This window comes from Nelumbo lutea, chromosome 1 (genome assembly GCF_056320005.1).
Source record: "Nelumbo lutea isolate HS-2025 chromosome 1, American lotus-T2T, whole genome shotgun sequence".
Classification (NCBI taxonomy): Eukaryota; Viridiplantae; Streptophyta; class Magnoliopsida; order Proteales; family Nelumbonaceae; genus Nelumbo; species Nelumbo lutea.
In genome coordinates this window covers 78,718,935-78,731,341 of record NC_142684.1, presented here as the reverse complement: position 1 = coordinate 78,731,341, position 12,407 = coordinate 78,718,935, and the positions used below count along the sequence as shown (strand labels likewise).

The following is a 12,407-nucleotide window of genomic DNA, read 5'->3' as shown; positions in this document are numbered from 1 at the left end:
ACAGAAAAATACTGAAAAATAACAAAAAAATAAAACAGTAAAAATTGAGTTCATATAAACCTAGAGTTCATTAAACTTACAATGTTTTTCTAAAGTTCAAACAATTTTCTTATATAGTTCATATAAACATAGAGTTCACTAAACTTCAAAGTTCAAACAATGTTTTCCTAAACATTCATGCCATTATAATCTGTCATACTTTAGAAAAGGAGGGAAAAACTCAGGTACCTTTGAAACTTTTGAAGATTAAACTTCTCTAGTTCTCTACTCTAATCAAGTTGCTTTTATTCATAGCATATGGCCATATACAATCAGCTGTACATAAGAAATTGCAACTTAATGAATTTGTACATAACAAGAAGTAAAACTAAATAAAAGTAAGGCTTGCTTTATAAATTCCCTTACCTATACAAATGGAAATGAACCCCTTTAGATGGTCAAGTCTCTCAGAGTTTTCTCTACACTTTCTATTCAAAAACAATAAGAAGACAATAAAAGAAAATTTGCAAAGGATTTCATAAATATTACCAAAATATTGTACATTCTTAATTCATCAAACATAATACTTAGATACTCAAAAATAAAAAGATCACAATCATAAGTAATAAAACGATCACAAAACCAAGTTCAATAAGTATTAAACACAAATCAAATCTTCAAGTTCAAAATAGAGTTCAATTCACTAATCTAATCATCCAAATTCTCAAGATATGTTGGCCCCATTTCTCAATGGTACCAATTACCAACCAAAGCCAGGTGGTATATTTCACCATCATCTTCATCTTCATCTTCATCTTCAGAAGGTTGTGTTTTATCTGCAACTCCAAGTTGGGTGTTGGCTGCATTTTCCTCCATGATACCCCATGCTCAATGAAAAATTCATCATCACCATCTAAAGAACAAAAACAAAAAATTAGAACTCAAAAACTAGCCAAAATAATCAAGTATGAAAATGTCATTTGAGATTATATCAATGATAGTTACTGATGTAGGGTGATCTGGCCCGACCTCGTAGCACAGGGACACGTGGACATGACCTGGCATAAGTGACAACTCAGCACGATAGCCTGGTCACAACTCGGCATAACAAGCTCGTCGAGACCCAACCAAGCGACTCGACGGGTGTGACAACTCGCCGAGGAGCAATGCCCAGCTTGCCCCAAGCTCCCTCCGTGCAAAGGGACCTAAGCTCTCCTTGAGACCCGAGCTCCTCCTAAGGGGCTTTGAGCTTTCCCTCCTTAAGAAGGGAGCACCCCAGCTTTTGGATAAGTGTCTTGAGAGAGAAACACCTCGGGATAGCACCGTCGAGACTCCTGTTCGTACTTGCTTAAGGCTCGCTTCTAGTGCAAGCACCTAGGTGTACCTTGGCACCTCGGTGCAAGGCAACCTAGCCATAGGCAGTTCGGTGCAAAGTAGCTCGACAACCTGCAGGAAAGATTCGCCTGACATCCGTACCTGCCAAATCTGGTGGCAGCGCCCACATCTCTCGCCAGGCAGTGCCATGCCTGCCGTCTTTGAAAAGCATGGCACGCTAGACGAGTCCGTACCCTACAGCGGCAGCCTGCACCTACCACCTCAGCCCTGGCAGTAATGGCTAGGGTAGTGGCGGTTACGCCTGATTGTGGTACCTTGCCTCAAAGACTTGTAAATAAACTGTTTGAGCCACTAATTGGCAAAAAAGTAGAGTGTTATGTAGATGACATGGTCATCAAAACCTAATTTTCACATGATTTAATACAAGATTTACATTTAGTTTTTGAAATTTTGCGTAGATTTAATATGAAACTAAATTCGAACAAGTGTGTTTTCGGTGTCACCTCGGGTAAATTCTTAGGATACATCGTTAACCGACGAGGCATTGAGGCCAACCTGGACAAAATCAAAGCCATCCTAGAAATGAGACCACCCTAGAAATTAAAGAAGGTTCAGAAGTTGAACGGCTGATTAGTTGCCCTGAGCCGCTTCATGTCCAAATCAGTAGATCGCTGCCTGCACTTCTTTAAGGCCATAAAAAGCAAAGGCTTTGAATGGACCGAAGAGTGCCAGCTCGCGTTCAACGAGCTCAAAAGGAACCTCGCTAGCATCCAAGTCTTAACCCGACCCAAAGAGGGTGATGTTTTAGAGCTATACCTCTCGACAAGTGAGGAGGTGGTCAACTCGGTACTAATAAGAGAAGTAGATCAGATCCAACAACCTGTCTATTATGTTAGTAAAGTGTTGCAGAGAGTAGAGACAAGGTACCCAGAGATAGAAAAGTTAGCCTATGCACTAGTTATAGCAGCCCGAAAGCTTCGCCCGTACTTCCAAACTCCCACCATCGTTGTCCTTACCATCAAACCTCTGAGGCAAGTCTTGCTCAAGCCTGAGGTCTCGAAAAGGTTGACAAAGTGGGCCATCGAGCTCAGCGAATACGAATTCCAGTATAAACTGCGAACTGCTATCAAGGCCCAAGCCTTAGTAGATTTCATCGTAGAATGCACCTTTTGCTTTGAAGTTCCCAGGCCGGTGGAACACGAGGCCTCCAGTGCGGGTGAGCCCGGGGTTCCCGGGCTGGTTGAGCTCGAGCACCGTGAAGTAGCAACCAACACAGAATCTCTCCTAGTTAGGCCAAGCACGAACTGGGACGAGGAACCCTAGATCCTTCATGTATATGGCTCGTCAAATCGGCAAGGCAGCGGAGCTGGGATCGTTCTGTACGGGCCAAGCAGTGTAAAACTAGAGTACACACTATGCCTTGAGTTCGCGACATCCAACAAAGAAGCAGAGTACAAGGCGCTACTAGCCAGACTGGATCTGGCAAAGGAAGTGAAAGCCAAGCACATTGTCATCTGCAGCGATTCCCAACTCGTGGTCAATCAGGTTATGGGTGAGTACGAAGCTCGTGAGCCAACCATGGTAGCTTACTTAGCCAAAGTAATAGGGGCTTTGCTCAACTTCCGGTAACACTTCATCCAACAAATCCCGAGATTAGAGAACGCTGAGGCCGATGGCCTATCCCGGTTAACCAGCACTTGTGATAACACCATGACAACTGTGTATATAGAGAACTTGCCTCAACCTAGCATCCTCAGGGGGGCAGAGGAGGTCGCTCCCATCGTTCAAGCAGAGCTGAGTTGGATTGATCCGCTCACGAGCTTCCTACTACACGGGACCCTCCCTACAGATCGTAATGCCGCCAGGAGAGTAGAGCATCAGGCAGCCAAATACGTCATGATAGATGGATGATTGTACCAAAGATCCTACACACTCCCCTACCTGCGCTGCCTGCGACCCTCTGAATCCGAGCTCATCCTCCACGATACTCATGAGGGCCTGTGCGGTGGACACTTGGGGGGCAGAGCTCTCGTTCATAAAGCACTACAACAAGGGTACTACTGGCCAACGATGAAGGCAGATGCGACCGAGCTCGTAAAAAAATGTGACAAGTGTCAGAAGCACGCCAACATCCACCACCGGCTTGCCGTCGACCTAAAATACCTCACTAGCCCATGGCCATTTGCAAAATGGGGAATTGACTTACTCGGGCCATTCGCACCAGTGATAGGGCAAAGGAGGTTCTTGGTGGTGGCAGCTGACTATTTTACAAAGTGGGTCGAGGCTGAACCCCTCGCAACAATCACGACCCGGAATGTGTAGAACTTCTTTTGCAAGAACATAGTGTGTCGTTTCGGATTACCTTGGGTATTGATCTCCGACAATGGTAAGCAGTTCGAAGACATCAAATTCCAAAACTGGTGCCAAGACATGGGAATTCAATAGAACTTTACCTCAGTGGTGCACCCTCAAGCAAACGGTCAGGCGGAAGTCACGAACAGAGCTATTCTCCGTAGACTAAAGGCGCACCTGGACTGAGCTAAGGGCCTATGGACAGACGAGCTGCCCAGTGTACTATGGACAGACAAGATACCCAGTGTACTATGGGCCTATCGTACCACAGAAAAGACTGCCACAGGAGAAACCACCTTTAACATCACTTATGGCACCAAAGCAGTCATTCCAGCTGAGATTGAAGTGCGGGACCTCGCATACATCAGGACCATGGCCTAACAGACTCCGGCATAATAACCTAGCTGCCTCCATGACAAACGAATTCTAAGGGTGGCTGAAGCCACTCCCCCCCCCCCTCCCCGGCCAAGGGGCTAAAACACCGAGCTGACCAAGGAGCTCAGCACCATAGTACATAATGTATCAAGGGTGCAAGCGACGCTTAGCTCACCTCGGTGTACAACCAGAAGACAGTTCAGGCATATGCCTTACTATGCCTTACTATGTCAATCACCTCGGTGTACGCCACAAGATAGTTCGACCATATGCCCTACTATGTCAATCACTTCGCACACTCAACTATGATAGCTCGAATAAAACAACACTTGAAAAAGAAAAGTCAATTTCATTAATAAGTAAATTTTGTACAATGAGCTCGAAAAAAAAAATAACAACAACAACAAAGACTGAGCTCGCTGGCTTGGAATACAAAAACAATCACTTCGAGGGCTCTTCATCTCTGTGCGGGACCTCCTCGGGAGCTTCAGGTTGGTCAGGAGCATCTACTTCTTTGTCACCATCCTCCTCCTCTGAATCCGGATCCTCTATGGCTTGACGAGCTATCTCATCCATGAATCAAGAGGTGGTGATGGCGCTCATGTCAAGCTCGGGGTACGTGTGTCTTATCAGCCACCTGCTGAGCTTGAACCCCTTGCGGTAGGCCTCCCCCAGAACAACATTGAATTTGACAGACTGGATGTACTCCGCAATAGCCTTGATCTTCGTCTCCTCTATGGCTTGAGTAAAGATTTCGGTCTTCTCCTCGATGTCAGCCTTGAGGAACTCCACCTCTTGCAGGAGGGCCTTCTTGTCCTCCTTAAGGCCTTCCACCTCTGCCTTGAGGGCGTCCAGCTCACCCCTCAACGCACCCTTCTCGCGTGCTAGCTCCGCTTTGAGGGCCTCCACCTCGCCCCTCAGCACGTCCCTCTCCGTCGTCAGCACCGCAATAACGTCCCTCTGGGCCCTGGCGCCGCTCTCCAACCGGTGGATCTACTCGCGAGCTGCCCTCAGATCGGTATGAGCTGCACGGGATGACTCCTCGGCGGTCAGAGCCCGCTTCAGGTTCCTCTTGGACTGAAGAGTTAGAGCGTGCATGGCGGAATTCGCCTAACAAAGAAATTTGGTTAGTACCGAAGAAACATACATATAAAGGAAAGGGAAGAGAAAGAAAAGAGAACTTACCACCATAGTGTGGGTAGCAGCTCGGGCTCTGAGCTGAGCAGGATTGAGAATATCAGCCCAGACCGAGATTTCCTTAGAGTAAACAGCTCCTTTGCTTTTCTAAAGGCCACACTAGGGGACCAAGATACTTCGGCCCTCGTTCGGGCTCCCCGAGCTGGAGACCGCCGTCTCAGCTATACGAATGGGCTCGACGGAGACCTCAGCTGCTGCATTTTTAGCTTCTCTGACTGCGTTTCACAACTGATCTCGTTCGCTCTTAAGAGATATCAAGAGTTCGACCGCAGAGAAGAACTTCTGCTCCAGCTCTTCCAATGTCCACTCCAATTTTGAGTTCTGGTCTTGTGCAATCCGAAGATCCTCCAAGACTGTGTCTTGGTGTCTCTTCATGCTTTCTAGTTCTTGCTTTTCTTTTGCACGTAATTCTTCTATTTCTTCTCTTTGCTTGAGTTCATGCTTGGCCTGTCAAAATTTGGCTGTGATTGGTGAGTTTCGTGAGAAGAAGATGAAAGTTCTCAAGTTTCATGTAAACTTTGACTGTTGGATCACTGTACACACACACACACTATGATGCTCCTTTCTAGGAGAACTCAAGGAGAACTACAATGGGATGTAGCCAATTAACCACAACAACAAGAGCTACTAAAGTTTCACTACTTAATTGTCTCTCTGGTGTTGGTATTCTTCTAGACCCTTCAGGAGAAGAAAATGCTGCAGTTATTCCTCCATGCCCATGAGTGCTATATTGCAAGGATCTTGCTTGTCCAAAGTCACTTTGATATGGGTTAAAAAGTGCCAAAGAATGGACCTATGCCTGTGTTAAACAGTTTTGTATGCCCTTAGCTTCAATCAAAACAGTTTTGCAATTCACCCCCTTATTCCACAATCTTTGGGCGTCTATGTGATGGATTTCCTATTCCTTCAGTGGTATCAGAGCCATGGTTCAAATCTTGAACCATTCTGTTTCACATCTGAACTTGTGCAAAAAGGGAGAAGGTGTTCTACCCAATTTGCGCAGATATGGGTTTTGGGAATTTTGTTCCCAAAATTGATGGGCAAATAATCTGAAATTAATTTTATATAAATCTTATTTTTATTTAGAATAGTTCTATATGATTTTTTTGATTTATGGGATGTTCGTACAAGAGGAGATCGAATTCTTGGTTTGCGTAGGGAGAACTGCAAGATTTGCAATTTCTTGAATTTATTTATTACATTTGGTCTGTAAATAATTTTTTTATTTTATTTTTAGACTCAATGTATAGGCCTTCGATCTGATGTAATTATTAATAGAAATATGATTTCTATTTAATTTTATTTTTGGATCGAAGATGGTGGCGCAGAGAAGGAGATTTCGCAGATGGGACATTCGCTATCTGTGATTTGTATTTGAGAAACTACAATCTGTGATCTAACATCTGTTTTGCAGGATGGAGTGTGCGAACAGCCCTGATTAACTGATTTTTTATTTTCTTTTTTCAGTTATTTAATTTCAGATTATTTTCTTGAATTAATGATTTAATTAAAGATCAAACCCTACACCCATTCGAACCAAGATTGGTTCAAACTGTTTGGACCAAATCTAGGGTTTAATAAAGGCTGAAAGTTAGCCCTAATTTTCCCACTAATGGGGTTGAGGATTGATATTTAATTAAATGGTTAATTCGGCCCAACCTGTAAAGGCTCAGTTTTAAATAGTTAAAACTGCTAAAAGTCCACTTCAAAGGATAAAGCTATATGGGCGAACTGGGTAACCCTAATTCAGCCCATATACCTAGATAATATTAATGGTTACTATTATGAATTTTCAACGGGCTTCCAATGGGCCTTACAGATAATTAATTGATTGGATCAATTTATCCCTGCATGAGATGTTTGGATGTGTGATGTGCTCTGTACATGAGCCATAAGTGCTTGGCCCATGCTCATTCGACAGAGGCTCTTGCGCATACCATGGCTGAATGCTCATCATTGCCATGATGTCCCTTTTGGTCATTGGATGACCTCCCTCAGTGGTGAGCCCCACACCTCATCAAGAGGTTACGTGCGGAACCCTAGCCGATTTAAGGCCAACCGAAATCTGACTTTATAAAAGTCAATGGGAGCCACTTTGGTTTGACCTAAATCAAATTAGGGCATAATTAATTGTTCCCTCCAGCTAATATGAGTACATGTGATAGGGAGATTCATATGATGAACTCTCTAAAGGCCTTCCATTATTAGCATGAGGATGGGTCCTTCAGTAATGAGGAAACGCCCCAGAAAATGGGCTATCCATTTGCTATTGGGCTTGTCTAAGTGTTTCATAAGATGATAGGGGCGTCATAGACCGATGTGGGAGGGGCTTCACCAGAAATTGAGAACTCTCTCACGGTACCTTGGTGTTCATGAATATGATGGGTAAGCACTCACTAGACAGAAATGTTTACCTGAAAACGGCTCTGAACCTTGTCTGACAGAGGCCAAAAGGGAAAACTCATATGATGAGTGGATATGATCCTTCACAGAAAGGTGGTGGGGTTATGCATTTGAAACAGTTGGCTCCATGCACCCTATGTGATTTCCCACATTTCTAGAGACAACCCGTAGTCTCTGTCACTAAGAAAGGAGGGAAATCTCAGAGATGAATAAATGGAAATGGATCGTAGATTAAAATCCATATCTATGAAAAGAACATGAATCAAATTAGGTTGTGGACCGATGTTTGCTCTTTTATCAGAAAATGGCAAACGGATCATTTGCAAAGCTTCTTGATGACAACAAACTTAAGGGCCCAAACTATGTCGACTGGTACAGGAACCTTATGCTGGTCCTAGCTTCTGAAAAGCTGGACAAAGTGGCAAAGAATCCTGCCCCAGAGAGTCCGGGTGGCAGGGCTTCTGAGGCCCGAAGGAGAAACTATCAAGAATGGGAGGAGAAAAACTCCCTTGCCTGGTGTTACATCATTGCCTCCTTGGACAATCCAATACAGAGGCAGTTCGATCAGATCGAACTTGCCAAGGACATATTGGATAGTCTGAGGACGATGTATGAAGAGTAGAATCGTTCTACTCGACAAAAGGTCTTGAAACAGTTCATGACCACACAAATGTCCAAGGGCCAACAAGTTCACGACCATTGTCTTCGGATGATGGGTTACATCAACGAACTAGAGGCTCTTGGATCCGGGCTGGACCTTGCGACCCAGATAGATGCTATCCTTAATTCTTTGCCTCCTTCCTTTAATCCATTCATCATGAATTACAACATGAACAAGCTGAATGTCAACGTACAAGAGCTAAGCAATATGCTGCAAAGAGCCGAAGAACTGATTAGGAAGGATGAGCCTGTAGCTATGCTTGTTGAAGCTAGCAAGACGGGCAAGAGAAAGAGGAAAGCAAAGATGCCTCAGAAGATAGCCACTAAGGGTAAAAAGTAGAAGAAAGACAAAGCATCGGATGCCTGTCACTTCTACAAGAAAACCGGCCACTGGAAAAAGAATTGTCCTGCCTACCTGGAATCCAAGAAAGGTAATTTCGAATCTTGTGTTATAGAAACCAATTTATTGGTAGCTTCTGCGTCTTGGTGTATTGACTCCGGGGCTTCAACTCATATGTGTAACTCACTGTAGGGGTTCAAGGTAAGCAGAAGGCTGAGTGAAGCAGAAGTCACTCTCTACTTGGGGACTACTGCGACAGTTGTAGCCGCGACCATAGGAACCTTGGAGTTAATTTTTAGAGAATGAATAATTGTACTGAAAGATTGTCTTTATGTACAAAATTTAAGACAGAAATTTGATTTCTGTCTCAAAATTGTGTGCAGATGGTTATTCTGTCTTCTTTAGTAATACGATTACTATTAAAATAAATAACAGATTCATCGCATACGGGGAACTGGAGAACGGTCTCTATGTTCTACATCCTTATCTAGAAACTAACATAACCGAAACTACGTTGGCTGAAATCCCCAAGAAAAAAGCCTGTGATACAGTTAATTCCACGTGTCTGTGGCATTACCGATTTGGCCACATCGGTGTTGACCGAATCACAAAGTTGGTAAATGATGGTCCTTTGGATTTTATAACTGTAGAAGATCTTCCCACCTGTAAGCCTTGCCTACAAGGCAAGATGACGAAACGGCCATTTAACGGTAAGCCTGAAAGATGTACAGGCACACTTGACCTAATACATACTGATGTATGTGGTCCCCTGAGTGTTAGGACACGAAATCAACATGTGTATTTCATCACTTTCACAGATGATTTCTCACGATATGGTTACGTGTACCTAATGAGACAAAAGTCTGAATCCTTTGAAAAGTTCAAAGAGTTTAGACAAGAGGTCGAGAAATAGTTGGGGAAGTCTGAATCCTTTGAAAAGTTCAAAGAGTTTAGACAAGAGGTCGAGAAACAGTTGGGGAGAGAAATTAAAGCCCTTCGATCTAATCGAAGTGGCGAGTATCTCTCTGACGAATTCAGGGACTACTTAAAGGACAATGGGGTAGTATCACAATTAGCTCCTCCTGCTACACCACAACTTAATGGTGTTTCAGATAGGAGGAATAGGATCTTATTGGATATGGTCCGATCACTTCTCATACACTCAAAGTTACCCACATCCTTTTGGGGTTACGCATTAGAGATTGCAATTTACGTGCTGAATCGGGTTCTAACCAAATTGGTTCTGAACACTCCATATGAACTTTGGACCGGAAAGAAACCAAGTGTCAGACACTTGAAGATTTGGAGTTGTCCAGCACACGTTAAAAGAACGAGTGCAGATAAGTTGGAATCCAAAACCAGTCGTTGCCTATTTGTAGGCTACCCAAAAGGCTCTGTAGGTTACATATTCTATGACCCAAATGAGCAGAAAGTGTTCTATAGTCGAAATGCCCAATTCTTGGAGACTGATTACATCCTGGACACCCATCGTCAAGAAATTATTCTTGATGAGGAGAGCTCAGGAGCAGTGGGAGATGTCCCACAAGTTTCAGGTAGTGACCAACCTAGAAGATCCACTTGAGTATCCAGGCCACCAGTCCGTTATGGTTATGACCAGGATAGTTACCTGGTGGAAACCTTGACTAGTGAGGAGGATACCGTGTCTTACACGGAAGCTATGTTGGACATAGATTCCCAGAAGTGGGTGGAGGTCATGAGAGCAGAGATGGACTCAATGGAGACCAATGGAGTCTGGACTCTAGTAGATCCGCCCTCCGGGGTAAAAGCAATCAGTTGCAAATGGATTTACAAGAGGAAGAAAGGCCCCGATGGTAGGATTGAGACCTTCAAAGCTCGTCTGGTGGCGAAAGGGTACATTCAAAAAGAGGGCATCGATTATGAGGAAACCTTTTCACCTGTGGCCATGCTTAAATCCATTAGGATCCTGCTAGCTGTAGCAGCATACCATGATTATGAGATTTGGCAGATGGATGTCAAAACTGCATTCCTGAATGGAGATCTTACTGAAGATATCTATATGCAGCAGCCGTAAGGCTTCATAGCTGCAGGTCAAGAAAACATGGTATGTAAACTAAATAGATCCATTTATGGACTTAAGCAAGTTTCTAGAAGTTGGAACATCCGTTTTGACTCTGCTGTCAAATCGTTTGACTTCGAGCAGAATCTGGATGAACCCTGTGTTTACAGGAAGTATAGTGGAGATAAGGTTACCTTCTTGGTTTTGTATGTAGATGACATTCTACTCATTGGGAATGATGTAGGAATGCTGACTATAGTGAAAGTATGGCTTTCACAGCAATTCTCCATGAAAGATCTTGGAGAAGCCTCCTATATACTGGGTCTTCGACTCTATAGAGATAGATCAAAGCGGATAATAGAATTATCCCAATCTGCCTACATTGACAAAATAGTCAAAAGATATAGCATGGAAAACTCAAAGAAAGGAAATGTTCCTTTCAGGCACGGAGTCACTCTCTCCACGAAGATGTCTCCCAAGACTTCTGAGGAGATTGATGGCATGAAAGACATTCCCTATGCCTCTGCCGTAGGGAGCATCATGTATGCCATGCTGTGCAATCGTCCTGACATTGCTCAGGCAATAAGTGTAGTAAGCAGATTTCAAGCCAACACAGGGCAGGAGCACTGAACTGCTGTGAAAAACATACTTAAGTACCTTTGAAAGACAAAAGAGTTTTGTCTAGTATTCGATGGTAATTCACTACATATCCAAGGGTATACTGATGTCGATTTCCAGTCGGATCCAAATGATAGAAAGTCTACATCTGGATATGTTTTCACGATAGGATCGTGTGTTGTTTCCTGAATGTCAGCAAACAGAGGTCCTGAGTAGCAAATTAATAGTCCACAACCCAAGCCAAACGCATTGCTGTAAGTGAGGTTGCTTCATGAATGAAGGTGTTCATTCCTGAATTTGGAATTCAGCACATCACCCATTCTACTGTTGTGTGACAATAGGAGGTTGATGTTAAGAGGTAGCATCAGCGGAGAATGTGGTAGACCCATTGGCTAAGCCACTGACACAGAAAGTGTTTGAGAAACACGTGGAAAGCATGGGACTCCGGTTAGTACCTGATTGGACTTAAGTGCAAGTGGGAGTTGTTAGACAGTTTTGTATGCCCTTAGCTTCAATCAAAATGATGTACATTATGAGTTTATTGTAAATGAATAAAAGTGCATATTTGATTCATGTTCCCTTGGTATGTTTCTGTGTAATACCCTTAAACTAGACACTTAATGAGACTCGTGTTAGTTTAGAATGTTCACAGCCAGTGGGTCAGTCTGGGGAGACCTATCCTGATAAGGCTAACACTATGGTGCCACCAAGTCGGTTGGGGTGGCTTGTCTCAACTACCGGGGTGAGACCCTAGGCACATACAGTGTAGGATTAATTGAATCTTTGAACTCGACCAGATTTCCAGTATTGCCCTGGACCTTGGAGATTGATGGGCAAAACTGGAAAGTTACACCCGACCCCTACACTCGATTATGATACTGCACTTGGTGTCGGATTAGGCTGTCTTTGATGTACCAATCAGTGATATCCTTAGCGGGGGTTAAAACTTGGGTATGTTAGGACAGTCTGAGAATTCATCTGAGTGGGTGATCATAGTGACAGGATCAACCCCTTTGTCGTACAAAGGTAATGATCGAGGATGCACTTTCACTGATGGAAACCAAGACTACCGGCAGTCGATTTCAATCGTTGAGATTTGTTTTGCAAAAT

At 43.7% G+C, this 12,407-nt stretch overlaps 1 protein-coding gene across 3 annotated transcripts in view; it reads right to left on the bottom strand.

Annotated features, from left to right (window-relative positions):
* Positions 1-572: 572 nt before the first annotated feature.
* Positions 573-12,407, bottom strand: part of LOC148875576 (U-box domain-containing protein 33-like) — a 29,787-nt gene continuing 17,952 nt past the window's right edge. For 2 of the 3 annotated variants that reach the window (XM_088983218.1, XM_088983231.1), the window contains one exon: positions 587-892. In XM_088983218.1, coding sequence (XP_088839344.1) covers positions 886-892 — 7 coding nt within the window. In that variant the 3' untranslated portion in view covers positions 587-885. Of the gene's footprint in view, positions 893-12,407 lie in introns of all 3 variants that reach the window. The other variant, XM_088983237.1, reaches the window with a different exon arrangement.